Source organism: Denticeps clupeoides, chromosome 2 (assembly GCF_900700375.1).
Source record: "Denticeps clupeoides chromosome 2, fDenClu1.1, whole genome shotgun sequence".
Lineage (NCBI taxonomy): Eukaryota > Metazoa > Chordata > Actinopteri > Clupeiformes > Denticipitidae > Denticeps > Denticeps clupeoides.
The window spans coordinates 9,132,524-9,158,745 of record NC_041708.1 but is presented as its reverse complement, the minus strand read 5'-3'; the positions used below and the strand labels follow the sequence as shown (position 1 = coordinate 9,158,745).

Sequence of the window (26,222 nt, the reverse complement as noted above, 5' to 3'; positions counted from 1 at the left end):
AGTAAGCACTAGCCTGTGTGGTCCACATGTTGATGTTAATTGGTAGAACATTTATGGTATGGTCTGACACCAGTAGGTGTAGTGTGTGTGTTTCGTGGGGACCATGCCATAGTGTGCACATTTAGCTTGTCCCCACAAAAAAAGCTGATTAATAAAAATGAATGGTAGCTACACATTTATAATTCAAAACATGTGTGCAGGGCACAAAATGTGTTTGTGGGTTTGTGGGTGTTTTTTTTATAAAAGTGTTGGTCTTCACCAGGATTAAAAAATGAAATGTCTGTTTCATACAAATGAAAGGTAGTTACACATTATAATACACTGAAGGTGATAGTCCTCACAATGATGTGAAATGAGTGTGGGTTTGTGTGTGTGTGCTTGCATGTCTTCTGTTTTTGTCATTTAGAGTTCAGGGTGCTGTTTAGTGGCAGTCGGCTCCGTCTCCAGCTGAATGGCTTTCGTTGTCCAAAATTGCCGTGTCTTTTTTTTTTTTTTTTTTTTTCCTCCATTCTGTTCTCCACCACCCTCTCTTTCTCTCTGCTATCTCTTCTGTGTCCGATTGGGTGGATTTGACCCTCACCTGTGGGGTCATTGTATGAGTCTGAGCGTGGCACCAACCTGGTCCAACCCCCCCCCACCAGACTGGACTTTGGCAGGTCAGCGTGGCGAGGTGATAAACGGTCCCAGATGTTTCTGCCCACCCCAGCAGCCCACTGAGTCTGAGTGGTTGGAAAAAGTGTCTTTGATGGGAGGAATGTGTTTACGTTGTGGCATAAAGGAGCCTCTTTTCAGGGGGCTGGGGGCGGGGCATAGGACAGGGGGGCTTAACAGGAGCAATGGGGCGCTGCGCTTGCAACTGGGCTTGGTTCGAACCCTAGTCTAATCAGCACATGACTTTTCTAGGCTTGCGTGTACATATGGGGAAGATGCTTCAGCCTGACATGTTGTCCTTTAGTCAGAACATGTTCTCTATTTTTCTGCTATATTAGGGGTTGTTGGGCCTCTTTCTCCCCCAATCATTATAAGTGAAAGTGAAGTGATTGTCACATGTGATACACAGCAGCACAGCACACGGTGCACACGGTGAAATTTGTCCTCTGCATTTATCCCATCACCCTGAGTGAGCAGTGGGCAGCCATGACAGGCGCCCGGGGAGCAGTGTGTGGGGGGACGGTGCTTTGCTCAGTGGCACCTCAGTGGCACCTTGGCGGATCGGGATTCGAACCAGCAACCTACTGATTACAGGGCCACTTCCTTAACCGCTAGGCCACCACTGCCCTATAAATGTTATAAATGTTAGTGGGCGTGTGTGTGTGTACTTATATTTTAGTAGGGAACCAAATGTCCTCACAAAGCAAATGGCTTGTGTAAGTGTTTTACTAATTTTACTGATCTACTTATAAGTGATCATTTCCACACTTCTGTTGAAGCAGATTTTCAACAGTAGCTGAAAAGTGATAATTATTGACAATGATGATATAAAGATTCCTAGGACACAAAGTCACAGGTTCAAGACACTTAACCCTGAGTGTCCCCAGGGGGACTTCCCTGTAACTTCCCTTCTGATTGTACGTAACGACGGAGAAGGGCGTCTGATAAAAGCACAAAAAAAGGAAATATATGATATAATGACCAGTGCTCTAAAACATTGTCCTATCACAGAGGAGCTTCAAACACCCTCAGAGTAGCAGGATTTAATCAGATGCCAAACCTGGAAGAAGCACTGTTTCTGTAAAAGTGGATAGGGGTGTAAATCAGACAGTGAGGCCTCCAGGTGTGCACAGCAGAGCGGAAAAGTACTTGCGAGAACGTGAAAGAGGGTCTGAGGACAAGATTGAACTTCATTGGGGTATTACACATGCACAATGCTTTCATATCTACATGCACACACTCAGACCACCATAAAGAGTCATAACCAGTCTCTCCAGCCTGAGAGAAGAAGCAGCAGCTGCCGGGTGCTCAAGAATATCTCTCTCTACGCAAAATGGATCAATAGGTTCCTGCCTAGAGAAGTAAGAAGAGCATCTAAATGTAACCACTGAAAGTTTTTCAGTCCTCTCAGCACTCCATAACCCGAGAATGTGTTGCATATCGTGGCTGTGCTGAAGGAGGGCAGTGGACCAAGTTTATCCAGCATGCTCTTCATTTAACACCCCACCCGCCCATTTGCTTTGCTGCAGCTTGAAGTGACTTAGAATAATGAGATCAAGCTTGTGTTCTCTCAAGGTTCCTTTCAGATAGAATGTGTACTTGCCACTGGGCTTTTTCACTGAGGGTCGTGATTCTTGCATCCATCTAACAGAATTTCGTTCTCCTGCGATACAGATCTACCAGACACGTCATTTGTATGTTTGCATAAACATGACTGCTTGTGGATCGAAGCCTTGTCTTCACGGCGGTTTTATCAGTTCAGTCAGTTTGATGAATCACTTGTGTGTGATGAAGCGGCTTATCAAAAATTCATGAGATGTCAAAACTGGACCAGCCTGATAAGGAAATTTTTTTACATTTCCAAAATTCTTGTTCAATCAAGAAACCTAAAGGAAAAGATTCTCTTCTTCATGATGTTTTACAATCAATAACTCATAAACTGAGGAAAGAAGCAAACTAGTGCGAGCCATTCATGCAACAAAAAACGTGATTTTATTAACATGGTTTCAGTTCATTATGCAAGTGGGCACAATTTTTTTGTATTCCTGGTCTCCCCAATTTGATACATTTTTTTTATGTTGAGGTCAAACAAGAAGCACTTTTATTTGCAAAAATGGAAGAATGTGTAATATTGTGAAATAGTTCTATGCATGAAATGTACATATTATTTGCATGTAAATGGTTTACAAAAGCAAAGAGTAAATGTCCAAGCACTGTGATTAAATTTTCCACCCACTCAATAATCATAGTTAATAAACATGAAAGTGAAAGTGAAGTGATTGTCACACGTGATACACAGCAGCACAGCACACAGTGCACACAGTGAAATTTGTCCTCTGCATTTAACTCATCACCCTGAGTGAGCAGTGGGCAGCCATGACAGGCGCCCGGGGAGCAGTGTGTGGGGACGGTGCTTTGCTCAGTGGCACCTCAGTGGTACCTTGGCAGATCGGGATTCGAACCAGCAACCTTCTGATTACGGGGCCGCTTCCTTAACCGCTAGGCCACCACTGCCCCAACAATGTTTTAAGGTGAATAAATATGTTCGTAAAACTTGGAATTCAGAAGAATTAAAATGGAAAAATAAAACTGATTTCATAGGGCCCTAATCAAGATTGATGTCTGTATGTGTTATCGTGTCTTGGCAAAGATGCTGCAGCCAGCACAACTAGCTCACTCGACCTGAAAGCTGCCTTTCTGAAAGGAGAAGGTGGGCCCTTTGCCGGGTTGCACTTGGACCCACAGGACTTGTAGGAATGTGACAAGACCGAAAACAGGAAGGCTGAATATGTGCATGGGAAAAATGACAGATTGGATTTTGGAGGTTGGAAGGCCTTCAGCATATCCGCTGTCAGCAGTGCTGATGCAGCTTAATTGAGAAGTTTGGAGAGTTGTCATTTTCAGTTTTCTGTTTTATCACAAACCAACACAAAAAAGACCTTATGCAACATGCAGCAAAGAAGGGCACACTGAAAAAACTAGAATTAAGTTCAGTTTGTATCAATGAAATCCAGCCACTTCACATTTACATTTTTATTTTTTTTTTTTGAAAGTCTTGAACTTTCAGAAAATGAATGAACTTTTTCTTTGAAAGTTCATAGTTACAAAAACATGTTCACCTACATACTAGTGTGTGACCAGAGTGCAGAGTGCACTAGCCCACTTTCCTCCCTTCTGCCCTGCACAATATCATCCTGGTAGGCCACAACTATAAATGTGCCATATTGACTTCAACTGATGTGTACATGACTGACTGTTTTGAGGTTTCCCACATCAATAATCCTCAACCCAGTTTTGTGGCGCTTTTTTAAAATCAATTCTCTGCAAGCACATGTAAATGACATTTCTAATTAGCGCTGGCCTGGTCTGACGGCAGCAGTATCGACCGTGCCTTTCATCTGCTCTCTCCACAGAGGCCAGAGTGAGGACAGCATTTGGGAATTATTCACATGCTCCGTGTTAAATGACGGTCTGCTTCTTTGACGCTTAAAAAGACAGAGAAATAATGCAGAGCATCTTAGGCAAGCCGGGAGCCAAACAGTTTAGTATTTAGCATTCATATAAAGAGCTCGTGCTTTGAATTATTTTAGCTTTGGACAAATAAAACAGAGTTAAAAGTATGGACTTGACCCAGAGTTTGGAATTTGGTTCTGAACTTGGGCAAAATGTTACTCTATCATTAGTGTAATATGAGTTTATGAACAGAAAGTAGTCCTTTAGTTTGCTACAAGCAGGTCCACAGAATCATTTATTTCTCTATAACCTTGTCTCTTGCATTGACTTTGTTTAAATGTCCACGGGAAGACCTATAGTGATTTCATGACTATAAACGAGAAATGTCAGCTGAGGATAACTTTTTTTAAATTGCAAAGGGACAGAATTAATATTTAATGATACATGGAAATAGTTTTGTAATGTAATGTGGTAGAATTATAAGAGGTGGTGCTTTGTGTTGCAACAGATACAGCTAGTAATTATTTGTAGGCTAAACTGTCTCATAAAAAACACTCGGATGTTGAAACCTTTGAGAAGTGCATCATGCAATGTATCTATTAGATTGATTGATTATTACATATTGGCCTGAATCAAACTGGCTGTAAGCACGGCACTGTGCGTTAAGCAAATGTTAAGAAACTACCAGTTATCGGTATCTTGAAGGAGAGAACCTAAACCATTTTTTTCTGTTAATTATGTCTCTTAATGAAATGGGAGGAGCCTGAAAGATTGACAGCTCTCACGCGTTAGTATCGTTAAACTCTTGTTCATTTATGCAAATCCTGAGGACACCGTACGCTAGCCTTGAGCTTAGACTGGCAAACAAGCTCCATGCTTAGAGCTTAGAGCAGTTAGAAAAGAGAGTCCTAGCTGACACTAGCATAAGCAATATAAACACAAGCAATCCACACCGAGTGCTAATAAGGTCCTAATGAAAATGAAGCTTAATTACTGGATTTTGAAGTACAGAACTTTTCGGAACCCTGCATAGAGGGCTCATCAGGCAGCATTCAGTAAAAGTCTTGAGGCGAACGTAACATTCCCCCCGACCGAAACGTGGAAAAGGGGAGGCAGCGATTCCTGATTGTGGAAGTCAGGGGCAAAGTTGGAGTGAACTCCGTGACTCCGGTTGTCGGGCGAAGAAAGGGCTGCCTCTTATCGTTCTCGAATGCAATTAAAGTTTGAATGGACCCACGGTCACCAAGTCAGCCTGTGCACTGGAATGGAATATTGTACACGGCGGGTACCCCGCTGCCTGTTCCTGGTGTTCCGCTCCACTTCCTGTAAGTGGTTTCTCTGTTGATGTGGGCTGGGCTGCATGATGACCTTGACACACTTTATTGTTGACGTTCATTTTCGTATTTGTTTAAATGAGCGTTCTGTTCTACGTTTGCGTCACATCCATTTCGGAAAAACTGGAAAAAGAGCTGGAAGAAGAAGAGTAGGAGGAGGAGGAGGAAGGGAATCTGCAAAAGCCATTAGGCGACCTTCATCCCTTCATTCTCCACAACCTCAGCTGCTGGAAAAAAAAAAGAGAGATGGGGGGTGAAGGGGGGGAAAGTTGGTGGTGGGAGCAGGAATCGCATTTCACCGCCTTGAGGCCAGATGATATATCGCTTTGATATTGGCGTGTTTATAAGTGCGTGGGGCTTGGCATCCGTGATGAGGGCCAGCCGTCCGCTCTGGCAGGGTGGCCATTTGTGAGGATTTTTTATTTTTATTTTTTATTTTTTTAAATAGCAGACACTCACATTGCGGGCTCTAGGTAGCAATTTTGCGTGATTGACAGGTGTGGATGTTGTGGATGTTTGTACCAGGAAATGTTGCGTCCAAACTGAAAAGGAAAAAGTGAAAAGTGGCCAATTTTTTCCGTATGGCCGTGTTTGGACATACCATCTGGACCTCCGTTCATTTATCGTCCCCGTGCACTTTGGTGGTGCATCCATCACCTTGCGGGAAAGACCAGGGAATGAGTGTCATGACCAAAACGTACAGACAGCAGGGGCAGATGCGTGCGTGTGTGCGTGTGTGTGTGTGTGTGTGTGTGTGTGTGTGTGTGTGTGTGTGTCTGCGTGTGAGTCCACAGTTAAATAATAAATGTCCCATGGTACTAACCTCCACCCGCTGTTATGTGCACATAGGATTGAGCGCTGCAGATCTGGGTTTGTAGAACAAAGGCTGACGTGCATACCGGGTCAGGACCAGTACGTCGCCGGGTCTGTCCAGAGCCAGCACAGCTAGAATTAAGGCCGGGTTTTGTTTGTTTCTGTCTTTCCATGCTGTTACATTACAAAGACAGAAGAGCCAAAGTCATCTCGTATCTCAGTTACAATTAACGGTTTTATAGAGTAAGCACACACAACATTGCCATCCTACTAACAGAAATTAAATGGAGAACACTTTTTGCCACCAGTTTTACTCTGTGGTTATATACACAGTGTATGAATGTGTTATTGAAGCAGATTTTCCGAGCAACGTGCATGATAATTCCCTTCCTCACCTAGGTGACATCGTTCAATCTCACAATTCCCACCAGTCAGTCTCGAACCAACTGAAATGATCTTCTGCACATAATCAGGCTCCCTTTAGTTCAACCACCCTGAGGTTCTTTCGACAAGCCCTGTTTTCCTGATCCTCAAGTCGCGTCGGAGTTCCGAATTTCAGCCTCTGTTAGTTGGATCGCAGCTACAGAGTTCTTGAATTCTGTTGTATCAAATTTAATCAGCGCCACATCAGCCGCGACACCGTTCAGTGTCACTCCGATCTTTGCAACTTCAGCAAATCGTTTTTCTGACATTCATCTTGGCCAGCAGCACTTGCAGGGTTAGCTTCTCCGAGAACAACACTTGGCAGGTGCGACTGTACGCTTCACTTTTTCTGACTGGGTGTCAATTTTTGTCATGTGCCGGTGTCGTTTCATAGATCAATAGGAGATTTAATTTGGTATAATTTGGATTACATTATCAAAATCCAGTTTTGGTGAGTTTTACAATCTACCAAGGTACCAAAAAAAAGACATTATTTGCCTGTCCTATATATTGCAATAAGCTGTGAATTTAGCAATTCCAAATGAAAGATATTAATTTGAAATGTTACATGTTTCAGTTTCATCATCTTGTATATGCTGTCATATTGTACAGTCCTATTAACGACACAAACAAGAAAGAAGGCGGGGTGAAGGTGCGTCATCAGGGGTTAATCACCATCGGAGCAATGACAACTCTCTTTCTTTAAAGTAAAGTGATTTTCACGTGACACACAGCAGCACAGCACATGGTGCACACAGTGAAATTTGTCCTCTGCATTTATTCCATCACCCTGAGTGAGCAGTGAGCAGCCATGACAGGCGCCCGGGGAGCAGTGTGTGGGGACGGTGCTTTGCTCAGTGGCACCTTGGCGGATCGGGATTCGAACCAGCAACCTTTTGATTACAGGGCCGCTTCCTTAACCGCTAGGCCACCACTGCCCCACTTAAACGAACATAGAATGATGCCATCAGATTTCACTTCTAATCACAGAGACCATGATGCCTGTCACCAGCCTCTTCTCTGCAGGACAGCAGGTTGACCTCAAGACGGGTGACGGTTGGATGAATGAATGGGGTCTTGTCCTAACAGTGTTACCCCAGGAACTTGCCTGTGCTAAGTGGCAACACATGTACTGGAGTCCCATCTTCCCACTCGCCGCCCTGTTAACTGTGGGAAGCCAAATTATAAAAGCAGAAGTGCTTACAACTGCCTGCATTCACAGTTGTAGTTTTGTATGACATATAATAATAATAATAATATTAATAACAATAATAATAATAAGTCTGTGTTTAACACATAAAATGAATCTAAATTACTCTTTTAAAAATAAAATAAAAAAACATGCTGGTAGTTCCAGAGATCCAGATGGGCAGAAGTGATGTTTCAATTTTATGGGCAGACCAAAACTATAATGATTTCAATCTCTGAAATGTTTTGGCGATAGAAACAGCTCATCCTGAGTTCGGAATGAATATGATGCATCCCCTGGTTTTCCCGCCTCGGTCTGGCCTGACTGCCTGGCTCTCCTGAACTTAATTTTTTGAGTCGGTTGGCCAGGATCTGGTTTCAGGATTGACCTCTCCACCCCCCTTCCTGTCCTACACAGCTTCTGAATCTCATGGCCCCGGCCTCTTCAGAATTCCACTCTCTTTGGAATGTGTTTGTGTGTTGGGAACGAGCTGTCGTGTTTGGCTGGGATGGTCCACTTCACACTCCTCTCTCACAGCACGTCTGCCTGCCCCGGGGGGGGGAGGGGCATCCATCACCCTGGTTCAAAAGCCAGTCGAGTTACAGCTCTGACCTCTGACCATGAGCATGGCCAGGTCACTGGGCTCTTCGGTCCCGAGGGCCTGGGCCAGTCCATTAGTCGCACCCTGTCACTTTTTGTCTAACACGCTGCAGGGAAAAAAACTTCTAGATCAAACACATTTTTGCATTCCCATTTCTTTCCCTATTCTATCTGGGAGGCTGGTCTGTTCCCTTGGCCTCTCTGTACTGATCTCAATAGGCAGTTATGGTTGCCATCTGGCCATCGCAGGTGTCATTGTCTAGCTCTGCAGCAGGATTTTACGTTCTTGAATGCGTCTCAGGTACAGCACGGTATTCATTGGTTCGCCACGTTGGTTTCAGAACGATTGCAACGTGGAGTTAAGATTACAGCCTTCAGAAGAGGGTGTGCTCTGACTGTAACTCAGATTGAAATTGTGTCTGTTATCCAGTTCTGCTTTCTTCAGAGCTTAAAGCGGTCCTGCTCAGTGGCTTAGCGTGTTTAAAGCTCCGCTTGCTTGTGGAAGAGCCTTGTCTGTGGAACAGTGACCAAAGAGGTCGAGAGATCCCCAGGAGAAATCTCATATCCTGGCCGACATAATCAAGTCCTATGGAAAAGCGCATGTGTTTATGTGTCTTCTGTGGACACGTGGACAGCAAGCATCGGTGTGTGTCCAGGTGTGTGTGTGTTGTCTGCTGACCGCTGGGAGTGCACGGTGTGTGTGGTGATCTGGTTGTACTCGCAGTTCCCTGCAGCTTCTGTGAAGATGAAACCTTATGGGGCTTATGCACAGTGGGCAGCTGAGCATTGTTGCCAGGTACCATACTGTTTTGGGCCAAAATCAAATAAACATGAGCCAAAGCACATGCTGAATATCTGAAACAATTACATAAATTATTGTGTCACACCATATTGTAGCAATTAATTGAGATATGGGTTCTGATTCCTGATTAGCAGTTATGTCCAAAATATCAGATTCAAAACCACCCAATACAGCAACATCAACAGGGAGCAGAAGACTGGAGTTTAAACCACTCTTTTGCCATGAATTGATGATATTAAAGTGAAATTTTGCTGGATACCCACAATTCCAAATACCAATCATACGTTCTAGTTATTCTTTGTTTGTGGACACTGTGTCTTGTGCAGAGAATGGGTGTGTGTTTCCAAAACAGCACCTTGCATTGACTTTGTTTAAATGTCCACGGGAAGATTTATAGTGATTTCATGACTATTGTCAGCTGCACGTTTTTAATCGCGCGATAAGAGTCTCACGTTAACGCAGCACGTTAACGCCGATAACGGCCCACCACTAATTATTACATATTGGCCTGAATGCATGGTTTGAATTATTTTACTACATGGCCATTGCTGTGATTCGTTTCTGTCAACTGAGTGCACTAAAGGCCTTCGCAGACCAATGCAGTCTGCCTGTAAGATGCGCCCAGCACCAAGCAGTGCTCCGCAAGCCTCTGCAGACACTGTGATCAAAGTTGAGTGTTGTTGAACTTGTGATGCATTAATGTGCATCAAGTAGAAAGAAAGCATTGAAGTGGCTTTTCAAAATAAAATATGGAGGAGAGGTTGATTCAGTGGATTCAGAAAGTATTTACAGCGCATCGCTTTTTACACATTTTACTTTACAGCCTTATTCCAAAAAATAATTGATTAAATAATTTATTTTTAAATATTATTGATTAAATAATTTATTTTTCTACACACAACACCCCATCTACACACAACACCCCATAAAGTGAACTGAAGTGATTGTCACATGTGATACACAGCAGCAAACGGTGCACACCGTGAAATTTGTCCTCTGCATTTAACCCATCACCCTGAGTGAGCAGTGGGCAGCCATGACAGGCACCAGGGGAGCAGTGTGTGGAGACGGTGCTTTTGCTCAGTGGCATCTCAGTGGCACCTTGGCGGATCAGGATTCGAACCGGCAACCTTCTGATTATGGGGCCACTTCCTTAACCACTAGGCCACCACTGCCCCCATAATGATGATGTGAAAAAGTTTACTCAAAGTTTTGACAAATTTATTTAAAAAAACTAAGATTGTATTCACAACCTTTGCTCAATATTTTGTTGATGCAAGTCTTTTTTTAATATGATGCCACAAGCTTGGCACACCTATCCTTGGCCAGTTTCACCCTTTCTTCTTTGCAGCTCCTCTCATCAGGTTGGATGGGAACCGTCTGTGCACAGCCAGTTTAAGATCTCAACAGAGATATTCAATCGAATTCAAGTCTGGGCTCTGGCTGGGCCACTCAAGGACATTCACAGAGTCGTCCTGAAGCCGCTCCTTTGATATGTTGGCTGTGTGCTTATGGTCGTTGTCCTGCTGAAAGATGAACTGTCTGGAGCAGGATTCATCTTTCCCTCTATCCTGAATAGTCTCCCAGTTCCTACAGCTGAAAAACATCCCCACAGCATAATGCTGCCACCACCATGCTGCACTATAGTGATGGTATTGGCCTGGTGATGAGCAGTGCCAGGTTTCCAGAAGTGACACCTGGCATTCACACCAAATAGTTTAATCTTTATCTCATCGGACCAGAGAATTTTGTTCCTCATGGTCTGAGAGTCCTTCAGGTGCCTTTTGGCAAACTCCAGGTAGACTGCCATGTGCCTTTTACTAAGGAGTGGCATCTGTATGGCCACTCTACCATACATACCTGATTGGTGGATTGCTGCAGAGATGGTTGTCCTTCTAGAATATTCTCCTCTGTCCACAGAGGACCTCTGGAGCTCTGAGAGAGTGACCATTGGGTTCTTGTCACCTCCCTGACTAAGGGATCATTCCCCTGATCAATCAGTTTAGGTGGCCGGCCAGCCACTGGCCGGCCACCTAAGCAGGGGCCTTCTAAGCAGCAGAATATTTTCTGTAATGTTCCCCAGATTTGTGCCTGGAGACAATCCTGTCTCAGAGGTCTACAGACAATTCCTTTGACTTCTTGCTTGGTTTGTGCTCTGACATGAACTGTCAACTGGGGGACCTTATAAAGACGGGTGTGTGCCTTTCTAAATGATGTCCAATCAAATGTTTTTCCACAGGTGAACTCCAATTAAGCTTCAGAAACATCTCAAGGATGTTCAGGTCAAACAGGAGGCACCTGAGCTCAATTTTGAGCTTCATGGCAAAGGCTGTGAACACATATATACAGTACAGGCCAAAGGTTTGGACACACCTTCTCATTCAATGTGTTTTCTTTATTTTCATGACCATTTACATTGGTAGATTCTCACTGAAGGCATCAAAACTACGAATGAACACATGTGGAGTTATGTACTTAACAAAAAAAGGTGAAATAACTTGAATTCTAGTTTCTTCAAAATAGCCACCCTTTGCTCTGATTACTGCTTTGCACACTCTTGGCATTCTCTCGATGAGCTTCAAGAGTTTTTCCAACAGTCTTGAAGGAGTTCCCAGAGATGTTTTGCACTAGTTGGCCCCTTTGCCTTCATTCTGCAGTCCAGCTCACCCCAAACCATCTCAAACCGCCTTAGGTGACTGTGGAGGCCAGGTCATCTGCTGCAGCACTCCATCACTCTCCTGTGTTCATTCATAGTTTTGATGCCTTCAGTGAGAATCTACCAATGTTAATGGTTATGAAAATAAAGAAAACATTGAATGAGAAGGTGTGTTCAAACTTTTGGTCTGTGCTGTATACATATACATGTGCTTTTTTATTTTTAATAAATTTGCCAAAACTCAAGTAAACATTTCTTCTTTTTGCACATGGTCATTATGGGGTGTTGTGTGCATAATTCTGAGAAAAAAAAAATGTAATCCATTTTGGGGAAAAAAGCTGTAATGTAAATGTGGAAAAAGCGAATGCAATTTATGTCAACTGCAGCATTTTACCACAACACCGCAACGTAGGAGAAAATTGTTGGACGCTGTAGGCTTCATGTTAGGAGTGTACAAATAGCAAGTGCTACCTATAGAGCAACTTTTCAGTTTGTTAGCTGAAATAATGAGGTATAGTTATAAAACGCATTATGTGGCGGGATCATGAAGGTGGTGCTCAGTAATGGTGTTAACCACGCCTTCTTTCTGAGCCCGTGACACGTAGCATTCGGTTTGCCTCAATCCATGTAATCCATTAGATAGAGGAGGTGGCTAATGCACTACCTTAAACCCTTTTCCCCCCACTGGGTTACTGTGTTAATTAGCAGGAGAGTCACTGATATGTGAAATGACAGCCTGAGTAGAAAGAGAAAGAAAGTTTGTTTGTTTACAATGTAGGAGTAAAATTAATTTGAAACCGCATCGTTTGCAAAGACACGGAATGTGGCCCATGCCAAATGGCACACATGATTGCTAATGTGTCAGTAATTACTGCTGATCTTAGTCAGTCTCCCCTCTGGTGAACACCGGCTTATATTTTATTCTCTATCTGATTTAATGTGTTGCTCTCAGTCAATGTCACTAGTCACTGTCTATGTAGATAATTACTGTGCAGTACCAGTAAGGAAACCATGCCAAACTCCAGCATTTGTTAAAGCTGTCATGGGTATACTACAATTCAGTACTAATTAAGGAAAAAAGGCATTTTGCAATAAGTTTTCCCTATAAGGACACCTAGGTGTCCTGTTTTGTGTTACACCTTCTATTGTGTTACACCTTCTACACCTTGTGTGGACATTCTTCTTTATAGATGTTGATTTATGCACATCCAGAAGATGCGAATATACCCCATACAAGTAATTTAGCAGTTGGTCGAAAAATAGTCCAAAAATCATTAATGTGCATTGGTTTACTCTGCAGCAGTGTTTACTAATGTTCAGTGTTAAAAAGCTATCATTTGTAGTAAATTGGTAGTTTTAATATTACCCCAGCACCAATCTGTTTATTTGTAGTCATGTCATTTAAGTTTACAGCTAAAAACATAAATATGTAAGTGTCCACAACCCCCTTTATCCACCTGGTGAGTTTTCCCGTGTGCCCTGTCATGGCATTAGGATTGATAAGTGGCCACTGTTGTCTCTTTAGCCTGACCTGTTGCTCTTATAATGCCGCACTGATTGCCGTTCACCGACAGTGAGTCTGCCCTCTGTCTCCTTCAGGCATGCCATTAGATCCTCAACACTGATTAACTTGGTCGGATGTGGCATTTAAAGGACCTCTCAGGGAGTTTTTGAACCCAATTATGGAAAATGTGTGTGACTCGTGTGGAATTTACTTTTTCTTTTTTTTAATCGTAAGCAGTAATATTATATAATGGAAGTGGTGAGTTTTTTTTTCTGAAAAAGCCTAGTATCTGGTTCAATCTGATTTTTTACTATAAATGAAAGTAAGAAGTTGCAATAATATTTAAAGAGACCCATCATATCATCATTGTCACACAACACATTTTTGGTATAAAAAAATAATTGGTGCCATTTTTAAGGTCCTTGTTCCAGCACACTATTGCAATAATGGCAAGTGGTGGCCTAGCAATAGGTAAGGAAGTGGACCCGTAATCGGAAGGCTATGGGTTCAAATTCTGACCCACCAAGGTCCCCACAGACTGCTCCCTGGGTTCACTAAGGGTGATGGATTAAAAGCAGGTGACACATTTCATTGTGTGCACCGTGTGCTGTGCTGCGGTGTTTCACAATGACAATCACTTCACTTTCCTTTAAGGCCTTGTTTTGCCAACATTTGTCCACCATGTCACAGTGGTCCGCAAACTGGTTCGGATCTAAAGCCTTGGCACCACAGGAGATCTAGTGTGGGTTCAACTTTCCCGATTGGGCCTAGAGACTCGGAGACTTGGTCTGCTGTTTTTTTTTATTTTTTTTTCTCGATTGTATGCACCATCAGCAAAATTGTAGCTTCGCTGTCAAAAACCACTTGTGATTTTGTGAGCTTGAAGTCAACAGTGCACTAAAAGATATCTTTCTTGCTCACATTGTCAGTGTCAGGTAGTTTATTTAGCTAAACTTATATAATATATAATGTATAATATGGCCTGGTGTCAAGAAGGGCAGCAAAGAAGCCACTTCTGTCCAAGAAAATCATCAAGGACAGACTGACGTTCTGCAAAAAGGTCAGGGATTGGACTGCTGAGGACAAAGGTCAAGACATTTTCTCTGATAAAGCCTCTTTCCGATTGTTTGGGGCAGTTCTGATCTGTCTCATGCCAACATTAAAGAATCCTGAGACCATTCATGTGTGGGGCTGCTTCTCATCCAAGGGAGTGGTCTCACTCACAATTTTGCTTAAGAACACAGCCATGAATAAAGAACGGTACCAAAACATCCTCCGACTGCAACTTCTCCCAACCATCCAAGAACATTTGGGTGAAGAACAATGCCTTTTCCAGCATGATGGAGCACCATGCTATAAGGCCAAAGTGGATAACTAAGTGGTCTGTAAAAATGCTTTTAAATATACTTAAATACACCACTGAAACAGCTGACAAAAAGATCTAAAAACACTGAAGCAGGAAACTTTGTGGAAACCAGTATTTGTATCATTCTCAAAACTTTTGGCCACAACTGTATATAAAAGCAAAAGTAATTTCACAGTAAGGGACCTTTAAGAATAAGTTAAAATGTTTAGTTAAAAACCAACTTAAATAGCCATTAGGTCAATCATAAAGGAGGTACTTTGAGAGCCATTCATCATAAAATAGTAAGCCACACACTTTTTTTCATTTCTGCATCTAATCATGTATTTTGTGTACATGAGACTGTTTGAAGTATTTTATCAGTTTTGTAATTTTTTTTAAATGGAAAATACCTCTTTCCTGTGTTGCTGTTTCACATCCCCAGTGAGTAGAAGATTCTCAGTTTAATGGGATAAGCAGGCTGCTTGGTGTGTTTGGAAAGCTTGAAAACGTACTCTAAATTGCTTGCTTCCTGTGTAGGCGTAATGGAGGGTCTCTTGAGTTCTTCCCATTGGACATCTTCACGAATGTTTTCCAAAAAAACAAGACTCTTTCTCCATTGTGTCCCATGTTTCTTGTGATCTGGTCTTGTTGAATTTACAACTTAGAGTATACATCCAAGGCTCACCAAGCCTGTGTAACCACTGAAAAACATAATGAATACGTATAAACGCCATAGGGGAACTGTAAGGGTATGGTTGCAGCAACACATCAAACCAAAATGTTGTGACTGGATCAGCAGAAACCTTCCATTTGAAAGTGTCACTAGTATATAGTTAATAAAAAATCAACAATGCTCAGACAGAAGGTTTATATATAAGGTTTTAGTTTTCTGGTGTGCCCTCTAGTGAAATACTATAATAGTGCATGCAGCATATAGGCAAGTGTATGGGAAAGTGAAAAACTGTAAATGTTGACTTTGGAGCGTATGTCTAAGCTAAGCTTGAGTATGTAATAACTACACTTCAAGACGGGGTCTAAATGCACATACTATGAAATGCAATGCTGTTGAGAAAACTAACCTGGCCAATTGGATGTAAACCCAGCTGTAATGCAGACCATGCATGCTAGCTTGCAATACAAATGTCTTTACTAGGTTGAGGTCCATTGTCATTAGGTATTTAGTGTGTGTTTTGTTTAAATTGTAAATGAACTTGCAAGCATCTGAATGCCCATGGTACAGAAATGGTTCAACCCAACAAACACCACAGACCGTTATGGAATTGGAATATGGAATGCTATTTTTGTTTCATGTTATTCTTTTCCAACCAGATAACACTGTGTTACAGTTTAAACGTTTTTAAAATTAAAATAATGAAAAAACAATATACAGTGTGTACGTTAAGTATTCAGACCCCTTTAAAATTTTCACTCTTTGATATATTGCAGCCATTTGCTAAAATCATTTAATTTTTTCTTCATTAATATACACACAGCACCCCATATTGACAGAAAAATACAGAATTGTTGACATTATCTCAGGTGGTGTCCATTTCCTCTGATCTTCCTTGAGAAGATTCTACACCTTCATTTGAGTCCAGCTGTGATTTAAACTGATTGGACTTGATAAGGAAAGCCACATCCCTGTCTATAAAAGACCTTACAGCTCACAATGCAGGTCAAAGCAAATAAGGTTCCTAAGAGCACAGTGGCCTCCATAATCCTTAAATGGAAGACATTTTTGGACTAACAGAACCCTTTCTGTAGCTGTCTGTCTGTCCAAACTGAGCTAACGGGGGAGAAGAGCCTTGGTGAGAGAGGTAAAGAAGAACCCAAAGACCCCACTGTGGCTGAGCTCCAGAGATGCAGTCAGGAGATGGGGAGAAAGTTGTAGAAAGTCAACCATCACTGCAGCCCTTCACCAGTCGGGGCTTTATGGCAGAGGGGCCCGATGGAAGCCTCTCCTCAGTGCAAGACACACGAAAGCCCATATGGAGTTTGATAAAAACTCCCGAAGGACTCCAAGATGGTGAGAAATGAGATTCTCTGGTCTGACGAGACCAAGATAGAACTTTTTGGCCTTAAATCCAAGCGGTATGTGTGGAGAGAACCAGGCACTGCTCATCAACTGTCCAATACCGTCCCAACAGTTAAGCATGGTGGTGGCAGCATCATGCTGTGGGGGTGTTTTGCAGCTGCAGGGACAGGATGACTGGTTGCAATCGAGGGTAAGATGAATGCAGGGATATCCTGGATGAAAACCTTCAGGACTTCAGACTGGGCCGAATGTTTACTTTTCAACAAGACAATGACCCTAAGCACACAGCTAAAATAACGAAGGAGTGGCTTCACAAAGAGAGAGAAAGAGCCATAAAAGAAAGAGCAGTAAGGACCTAAAAAGCGCAGAGTCATTTTGTGCAAAGTGATTTTGTGCAAAGTGGTTTGGTGCAAAGTGATTTTGTGCAAAGTGAGAAGTGGTTTTGTGCAAAGCAAAGTGGTTTTGTGCAAAGGTCAGTTTGTGTGTGTGTGTGTTAGGGTTCAGAAAGTTTGTGGAGCAGAAGAAGAGGGGAGTGAGGGGAGTTGGGGCATCCAACCATCCAGAACCGGAGATGATCTGCAAGGAGGAATGGCAGAGGACCCCCAAATCCAGGCGTGAAAAACGTGTTGCACCTTTCCCAAAAAGACTCATGGCTGTATTAGATCAAAAGGGTGCTTCTACTAAATACTGAGCAAAGGGTCTGAATACTTAGGACCATGTGATATTTCTGTTATTCTTTGTTAATACATCTGCAAAAATGGCTGCAATTCTGTGTTTTTCTGTCAATATGTGGTGCTATGTGTACATTAATGAGGGTAAAAAATCCCTTTTTTAGCAAATAAAGAGTGAAAATTTTAGAGAGTCTGAATGTTTCCATACCTACTGTATAATACCTTATTATAACATATCTTGGTTTTCAATCATTTGAATTGTTTGCCCAATCTTCATTTGGCAATTGTTTGGGAAGGAAAAGGGGGTTTTGGTGTCTTAAACTGAGCAGTGTTTTCTTTGGGAATTTTTAGATTATCTCACAGCTCCGGACCACTGAGTGGCTCATGTTAATGGCACATCCGCCTATATTTCCCGACAGTTAATAAAAGTTCCCCGGCCTTGCTGCTTTCAGATAAAGACAGTGAAGTGTGAGGCAGACGGCCAGCGGCTGCTGCTGAGGAGCCTGCAGTACCTGGAGCGCTACATGTACCTGATCCTCTTCAACTCCTACCTCCACCTGGAGAAGAAGGAGTCATGGCAGCGCCCCTTCAGCGTCTGGATGCAACAGGTGAGGGCTTCAGCTCACCCGCTTCCTGTACATTTTGTATGGGACATGGGTCACGATATAGAATTCGGTGTTTTTCGTGACATAGATTGAAGCTTGCGGGATCGCATTGAGGTTTTAGTGACAAAAATCCCCAAAATGGCAGAGATATTTTAATTTAAAAAGTATTGACTAAATGAAGATGTTGCTTATTTCTCTGTTGTGAAACCTTTTTTGATAGATTTTTGTTGCTATTTGAATTATTTGAGAGACTTTATTAAAAAAAAAAAAAAAAAAACTTTTTTTTGAGATGCAGTAGTTTGAACACGTCCTAAAGTCAACCCAGGTCAGCCTCAGCTGCTGACAGAATGGCTCGAGGACAACGAGGAGAAATTATTTGACATATTTTACGCATAGTTATGTGTGATATGTGGTCTGTGCATGCCCATGATGCCCTGTTTTTTCGGACAGTTTTGTGATGAGGCCAATCTTCCGATGAGGCCAGAATTTCTGGTCCTGGGGTCCTAATCCCCCCTCAGCGTGCTGTCAGCCGTAACCCAGGCTTTATTTGGAAAGGGTCCCCTGGAATTTACAAGCTTATTCTGCTCCTATTGTGGCCCGTTTCTTCACACGCCGCGCTTCATAACGTCTGGCTGATGTGTTTTGATTGGTATATTAATCGTTTGGCCTGGTTTGACCAGCTGTGCTTCTATGGTTAGAAAGAGAATTTATGAGCGTTCCAGGCGAGTGTTTCAGAACCAGCCCCCATTATCCTCACCTCCTGGAGAGGAACAAAGGCTCCTTCTTTGTGTTTTATATGTAGTTGTTACTGCTCTTCCATCTTAATCACGCTGAGAACTTTTCTTTTTGCAGTTTTTATGACGCCACAAAACACTGGGACTATGTTAACACCGGGACTATGATCCCAATCGACATGATTGACTGACAGTATCCACAGCAGCACAAAGACAGTATCCAGCATGCACCACAATCTTGCCTTAACATTATTGATGTAGCTCAAAGTAATAATTTTTTTTTCATTCTCTTTTGTTTTGGTTTTGTATTTATGGGACTTATTGCAAAATATTGCAACTACAGTTTGAAAAACATGCTGTGATATTTCAAATCAAAACAGGTACCACAGTTATAATTCATGGCATCATGAGTGTGAGGTTGGAGACAAACTGTCACATGAATAACTTCATTTCAATCACCACTCTTTATCTGAATTAGAAAGTTGTTATGTCCTTAAAACAGAGAATGAGAAGGAAGAGAAGTCATTTCTTGTGTGTGAATTGCACCAAAAAAGTAGGCTTTATAACTCATGTAATCAGTTAAAGAAATCACAGCAGCATGAAAAATTATATCAAAAGGGAATGGAAAGTGCACGTGCCTGCAGGCATCCTGGACAAAGGCCCTTTTGGTCCTTCCTGAACACATTCCCTCACAATTTCAGCTCTTGGGGGTGCCTCATTGTGGAGATGAAGCAATTAGTCCAATTGTGTGGAATCTCTAAAGGTAAGAATGGTACTGGGCTAGAGAAAAAAAGAAGAAATTGTCATCAGAGGAACTTTTTCCAAAGTTCTCTTCAAAAGTTGTGGCCAGAAAATGTGAATACATTTCTTACATTTGAAATGCTATTATATGTGAAATGTTTATTTATGCGTTGTTAGTAACATGACTGTCCTGTACTGAAATCATTAGACATTCATATTGACTCGGTCTCCCTCTTGGTCAGAAAGGCCGACAGCAGTCCAGTCTGGGCCTGTGGTAGCATAACTACACACAGTCATGCCACCAAGGGTCAACTGTAATATTTTACTGCTCTAGAGGATTGGGCACACTGTATGTCGCTCAGTGCAGCTGAGGATTTGGGTTGCCAGGTTGTTTGTAGAATGTGAATTGTGTGTCTGTTCCAATGTTGTACTTAACAATCAGTTCACACACCCAACAGACTCCAATAAAGGGGTTCTTTTTACATGTAGTTTACAATAATACAGAAACTGTAAAGTTTCTGTCCAGTCTGACCTTGCTTCTTTTTAAATGGGTTTCAGAGTGAATTTCTCTTTTCCACTTTCCAAGTCGTGCAAATGTGTCCATCTCTCCACCATATTAATGTAACAAACTCATTTAGTTACTCCTCCGAAACATACTGTTTTCTCTTTCAATCCAGAATACCTCAGTTTTGTTTTTAGATAATAATGATACATTCAAGTTGGTCTAGCTCCAGCCCACTGACTTAATGGTTTAAGCCATAAGAAATTCTTTTTTTTTTTTTTTTTTTTGTGGCAGCAGCCTTGACATCGCCCTGTCCTGTTGTCTTCTGGACATATAATTAAGGCTAAACAGTTGTGTAAGCCCCATTGCTGGAGTTTATCGGCACATACAGCTTGCAGTGCTGGTTGTGTACGCAGCAGCTGTCGCCAAAGATTCCCTCACACGGCTAATTATTTAATTCAGGAATACATTTTGGTTAATAGATGTCCTGTGAATGGCATTATACACACACACACACACATATATGTATATATACATATAAATATATATGGGCTTTTGTTTAATATGATGTGGTTCATACTGAGAAAGTGGAGCTGAGGAGGCAGATGATAGTCATGATTTTATATATTAATATGATAAACAGTTTATTATCTCTGATTTCTTCGGTTTCAGTCTGGCAATATCATGAGAAATTGTGATACAAAGTCATCAAAAAATCAAATCGTTTGATATTGGAAGTACATTGTGATTCTTTTTTTGCCATAAGCTGAGCTTTAATAATTATTAAATTGCCTCGAATATAAGACGTACACCCCTTTTTATGACTAATAAATATCATATTTCGGGCCATCTTACACTGCTGCATTTTGGTCGGGACCCCAACTGTTGTTTTTATTGGGAAGAGGGAACAAGTCTTAAATTCAGGCTGCTGTTTTTATTGGGAACAAGTCTTAAATTCAGGCTTCCGTGTCCCTGATACTGTATTGTCACTTTGGACTGTGTGCGCATGCAATTTTGTTGCTTCATTAAAGTTAAATTAAAGACTTCACTCCTCTGTGTTTCAATGCAGCATACTTATTATTCTTAGATCCTCTGTGTTGTACAGTTAATAATTTCGCTAGGTGTGTGTGTGCAGTAATAAATACTATTTTTATTAGGAATACAATATATCTATTATTATTTTGGTTCATTTGGGAACCAAATATTTGCAAAGTCATTGCCAACCTTAGAATCAGGGATAACAGCCACCATGCCGGCACCTGATTGACGGACTTGAACTTCACCCACTGTGTGCTGATTTTTTTAGCACACCCACAACCCCCCTTCCCAGTGGGAGGCACAGACGCCCATCAGCTCAGACCAGGAGTGAACTTGAGTAAACAAAGCAAGCTGCGGCACCTTTTTAATTGTGCAATTTTTTTTTTTTTTTTTTTTTTTTAATTTTTTTTTAGTGCAACAGGGATTTTTTGGGGGGTGGGGTTGGTCCTGAGCTACTCTGTAATCACTATCCTAGGGGTTCTAGAAAATACAGAGATAAATATCGCGATAGTTCTCGTGGTGATATTGTATCAATAAAGGGACATCAAATATCGCTATTTTGTAAACATATTTTGTCCATCGGGTGGTGGTGTTGAGCAGTTTCTTTAATGAGGTCAGCAGAGAATCTACAACCTCCACTCCTGTAGATGGCGCTGTACTGCTGGGTACTTTGTATTACTGCCTGGCATTTCAGGCAGAGTGAAATAGTAAAACATGACACACAGTAAAAACCGATCACAGCATCTTGTATTTCAAGTCTGCTTTTACATTTTCAGTGAACTGCAGAATATCGCAACATGTACACAATATATCATGATTAATTGTTTTGTGACCCATGTATTGTGATACATACCTTATGGTGAGAGCCTTGCTGATACACATCCTCAATTATACAGTTATATTGTGTCAATACTTAATGTAGAGAGGAATAATGAATTTGTCATTTCTCTGCTTTGTGACAGGTGGCGTTGAGGGCAGGAGTTTATGAAATCCTCAACCGCCTGGGCTTCTCCGAATTCGAAAACCCACAGGACTCGCCCCTCTCCACGCTGCGTCACCGGTGGCAACGGCAGACCTATGTCTCTCTTCCTTTCCGGGGCGACTTCTTCTGAGTTGTGTGTGACGAAGGCCAATAATTCCAAATGGCTATTCATTGGTTCTAATTGGACGAGGGAATAAAATACATCTTTACAATATATGTGTTTTTAAATAGTATTTTCTGAAGCTTTTTTTTTTAACTCACTACTGGTTAGTATTTTATACAAAAAGCCTTCGTCCCCATTATAACCTAAATGAATTTGAAGTTTGTGTATGTTAGTCTCACCAACTGTATTAACTCATTACCATTTTCAGCATTGGGGGTGTCGTAATATAGTTTAGGATTTAACTCAGAATCTGTCTTTTGGCAGATGCAGTGGATTAGTTATATGAAAAGGAGTGCTCTGTGTGGGTCTGTGTGAGTGGGAGAGATTGTGTGTATGTATGTGTGTCACTCCTAAACAAAAGCCCTGACTCTCATGGTCTGACTCAGCATAAATGTCACTGTAATGGGATTTGTAATAGTAGGTGTTGTTTAAATGCTCTGCCACACCACCCCCCTCGCCTGCATGACATTTTTTAATAATTGAAAAAGTGCTCAGATGTTTTTTTGTTTTTTTTTTCTTTTTATGTACAGTTTTCATACGAGAAAGGAACGATGCGTTCTTGCAAGTTTTCTGTAGTAGGTCTGGCTGCTGATCTGCAATTTGTGGAGTGTATTAAAAAGACAGGCTTTGTTAAAATGAAGTGTGAGTTTGTTTCGTATCACCACAATGTGTAATACACAATTCATTCTCAGTGAATTCATGCTCCATATACCCACATAAGAACCCATGATTAAACAAATCAAGTCCAGGGTCCGATTATCGGCCTGCATCAAGCATATAAAACAAGCAAGGATATCACCGAAATAGCAAAATTTGTTAATAAAACTTGGATGGATAGCGCAGAAAATGGATAGTGGCCACAAGATGTTTTTGAATGTGAGATCACTGCTAAATGTCTGAAAATTTACAGATGGAATCACATCTCTGACAGTGAAAGTAAAAGCACTTCCGTACCACACGTTTTGCAATGAAGATCTGTGTGGCCTTAAGAATCGCTCTTAAAATGCTTTAATTTGCTGGGTAGCACAGAGATCGGACTTTGGCGTTGATCCAAAGTTGAATCTCTGTGCTACCCAGCAAATAAAATCAGAAGGGGATGGAGCTGCGCTTGGAAGCTCAAGTACAGCCTAGACTTGGATTTCTATGTAGCATTGATCTGGATGAAGTATACAACATTATAATTATATGTAGGTGGCTGGGTGGAGAGCTGGAATTCACTGCCTGAGCATCGAGCAACCATGGGTAACTGCTGGAGGTCTATGAACAGCAGGGACATGTGGCCTTTACTAGCAGACTATAAGCCGAATTTTGGACCATCTGACCAAACGTTAATGCTTGGAGACATTTTCACATTGCATTTATATGACTTACAATCAGTAGTTATATGGACGGTCACCCTCAGGCACACAATGGTTGTAAGTGAGGTTCGAATCTGGGTCTTCTGGTTCACTAGGTGCACTCTGCACCTTTAATGAACATTATTATTGCAAAATTGAAGACCATCCATTTGTCCAACCATAGCATATACATTTCAAAGTGCTTGGACTTTGATGTCAGTCCATTTGAATTTTTTCCTAATCAGTAATTAGATGCTATTTAGTGTTCATAGTGGACAGACATTGTAAAAATGTCCACCGTTGCATGTTTGATGCCCCTCAGCTTTGCTTGCTGCTAAAATTCATAGTCGAATTTGTTTGTATATATTAAGCATTTTAGCGAGTGTCTATTGACCACTGATCCATTTTCATGACGCTGCAAACAAATCCCTGAGATAAATTCAGTCTCCACAACATTTACATTTACAGCATTTAACAGACGCCCTTATCCAGAGCGACTTACAATCAGTAGTTACAGGGACAGTCCCCCCCTGGAGCAACTTAGGGTTAAGTGTCTTGCTCAGGGACACAATGGTAGTAAGTGGGATTCGAACCCGGGTCTTCTGGTTCATAGGCGAACCCACTAGGCTACTACCACCCACAAAAAGCACATCACCGACTAATTAATTTAACAAGCTCACATCTGCAATTACAAGAGAACATGAAATGACCTCATACTGTTCCACTCAACATCTTGAAGCACAAATCACATGGACTGGAAGGTGAAGCGAACGTTACATTACCCCACGTTAAAATATCTGAACACTTTTATGTAAATGCGGTCTATCTATGGATAATGGGGAGATAATCAGGTGCCTGAGCGTTGCAGTGTTTGGGGGGGAAAAAAGCGTCCTGCATGTCTTGGAGCGTAATCGGAGGATTAGGGCTCCACGAGAGTTCTGGCTTTTGGCTATAATTGCCGTCCAGGAGACAGAAGTTTGGGTTTCGATGACTCACAGCTGTAAAAAGACACCGGTGATGTCTTCACATGGCTCCCCTGCCGAAACCCAATTGCTCAGCATTCTGGGAAGTTGCGTTCTGCCAACACAGCAGGGTTAGACACGTTCGCGTGCTTTGGGCTGGGGGTTGAGAGCTTTGCAAGTAGGTCTTGATCTGGAGTTTGTCCGACCACATATGCATGCTGTTTTTTACGGGGGAGGAAGAAAATAACGGAGGGCTGGCGCCGAGCGCTTCTTCTCCAGTATGGGAACACGACTCAAGGATTGTTCTCTCCAAAGCACGGTGATTATGGATCTACTTTCAAGGTTTTGTCCTTGATGTCAACTTCCAAAAGTGCATATTCATAACTCTGCTTATTATTTTTTCCTTGAGCTAGTATGATATATTGACAATCCGCAGCAATGTTTATGTTCCCTCAACACAAAACACACAGTGTTGTAAGAAAAAAAAATTGAGCAATTTTTTATTTCCAAGAAAACGTCAGAAAAACCACAAAGCCTGCTTTGATTTCAGGATAAAGATGTGAAAGTAGCACAACTTGCCCTCTAAGGAGGGAAAATGGGCATTTTTTTTGGTAGTTACATTTGGTGGTCTGCAGGGACGGTATTACGTTGCCACATGCTCGTTCAAAACATGACCAAAATGTGCTGCCTAATGTCTCTGTTAGGATAACAGCTGTTCGAACTACAGACCGCTTCCTGGTGGGGTCTACTTTACACCTCCATCTCCTGAACACACCTGTGGCCTTCCTGGTTTCTGTTAATAATCTTTCTCTGCTGGGCTTTTGGACTAATAAACAAGAGCATTTAGCAGACAAGTCATTTAAAAAGCCTGCTGTTTTGAGACTATCACAGATAATTCATTTTCCAAATCCGTAAGCCAGTCCATCCATCCATCCAGTCATCATTTCAGGGAGTTGGGGCCCATTCCATAAAGCAAAGAGCACAAGGCTAGAAATATTCCCAGACTGGGGAGACAAACTAGCCCACACTCAGTATGCGGACTAAGGGGAGGTGATGGCCTAGAGGTTAAGGAAACATAATCCGAAGGTTGACGGTTAAAATCCCGATCCGCCAAGGTACCACTGAGGTGCCACTGAGCAAAGCACCATCCCCACACACTGCTCCCCGGGCGCCTGTCATGGCTGCCCACTGCTCACCAAGGGTGATGGGTTAAAAAGCAGAAGACACATTTCGTTGTGTCACCGTGTGCTGTACATTGAATGACAATCACCTCAGTTTCACTTTTCACTTTCATGCATTTGGAATGGGAACCAGAGAACTTCAGTGACCAGTTCGTCCACCAATATATCTCCTGACAAGTGATTTTCTTTCATGGGAAAGATGTGCGATGTCTACAATTCACTGTAATATTGCAATTTTAATATTGGCATTGACACTCATGTTAAGTCAAGTTAGTTAGTATAGTTACCTGTAGTCAACTATAGTTAGTTGATTGTGGTCTAATAGAAATGAATTACAATTACTAATTAAGAATTAATAGTTTATTCTTCGTTGAAATATTAAGATATTAAGTAGCATATTGTAAATCTAATTACTTATATAAAGAAAATAATGTATAATAGCCTATATACAGTAGGATACTGAACCCATTTCTGCTTCAAGATAATTGGATAAATTAAATA

At 41.8% G+C, this 26,222-nt stretch overlaps 1 protein-coding gene across 2 annotated transcripts in view; it reads left to right on the top strand.

The window, feature by feature from the left end:
- pald1a (phosphatase domain containing paladin 1a) overlaps window positions 1–22,832 on the top strand; it is a 50,113-nt gene extending 27,281 nt beyond the window's left edge. For both annotated transcript variants that reach the window (XM_028970407.1, XM_028970408.1), the window contains exons 19-20: window positions 17,929–18,084; window positions 22,059–22,832. In XM_028970407.1, coding sequence (XP_028826240.1) covers window positions 17,929–18,084; window positions 22,059–22,208 — 306 coding nt within the window. In that variant the 3' untranslated portion in view covers window positions 22,209–22,832. The remainder of the gene's footprint in view (window positions 1–17,928; window positions 18,085–22,058) is intronic.
- The last annotated feature ends 3,390 nt before the right edge of the window (window positions 22,833–26,222 follow it).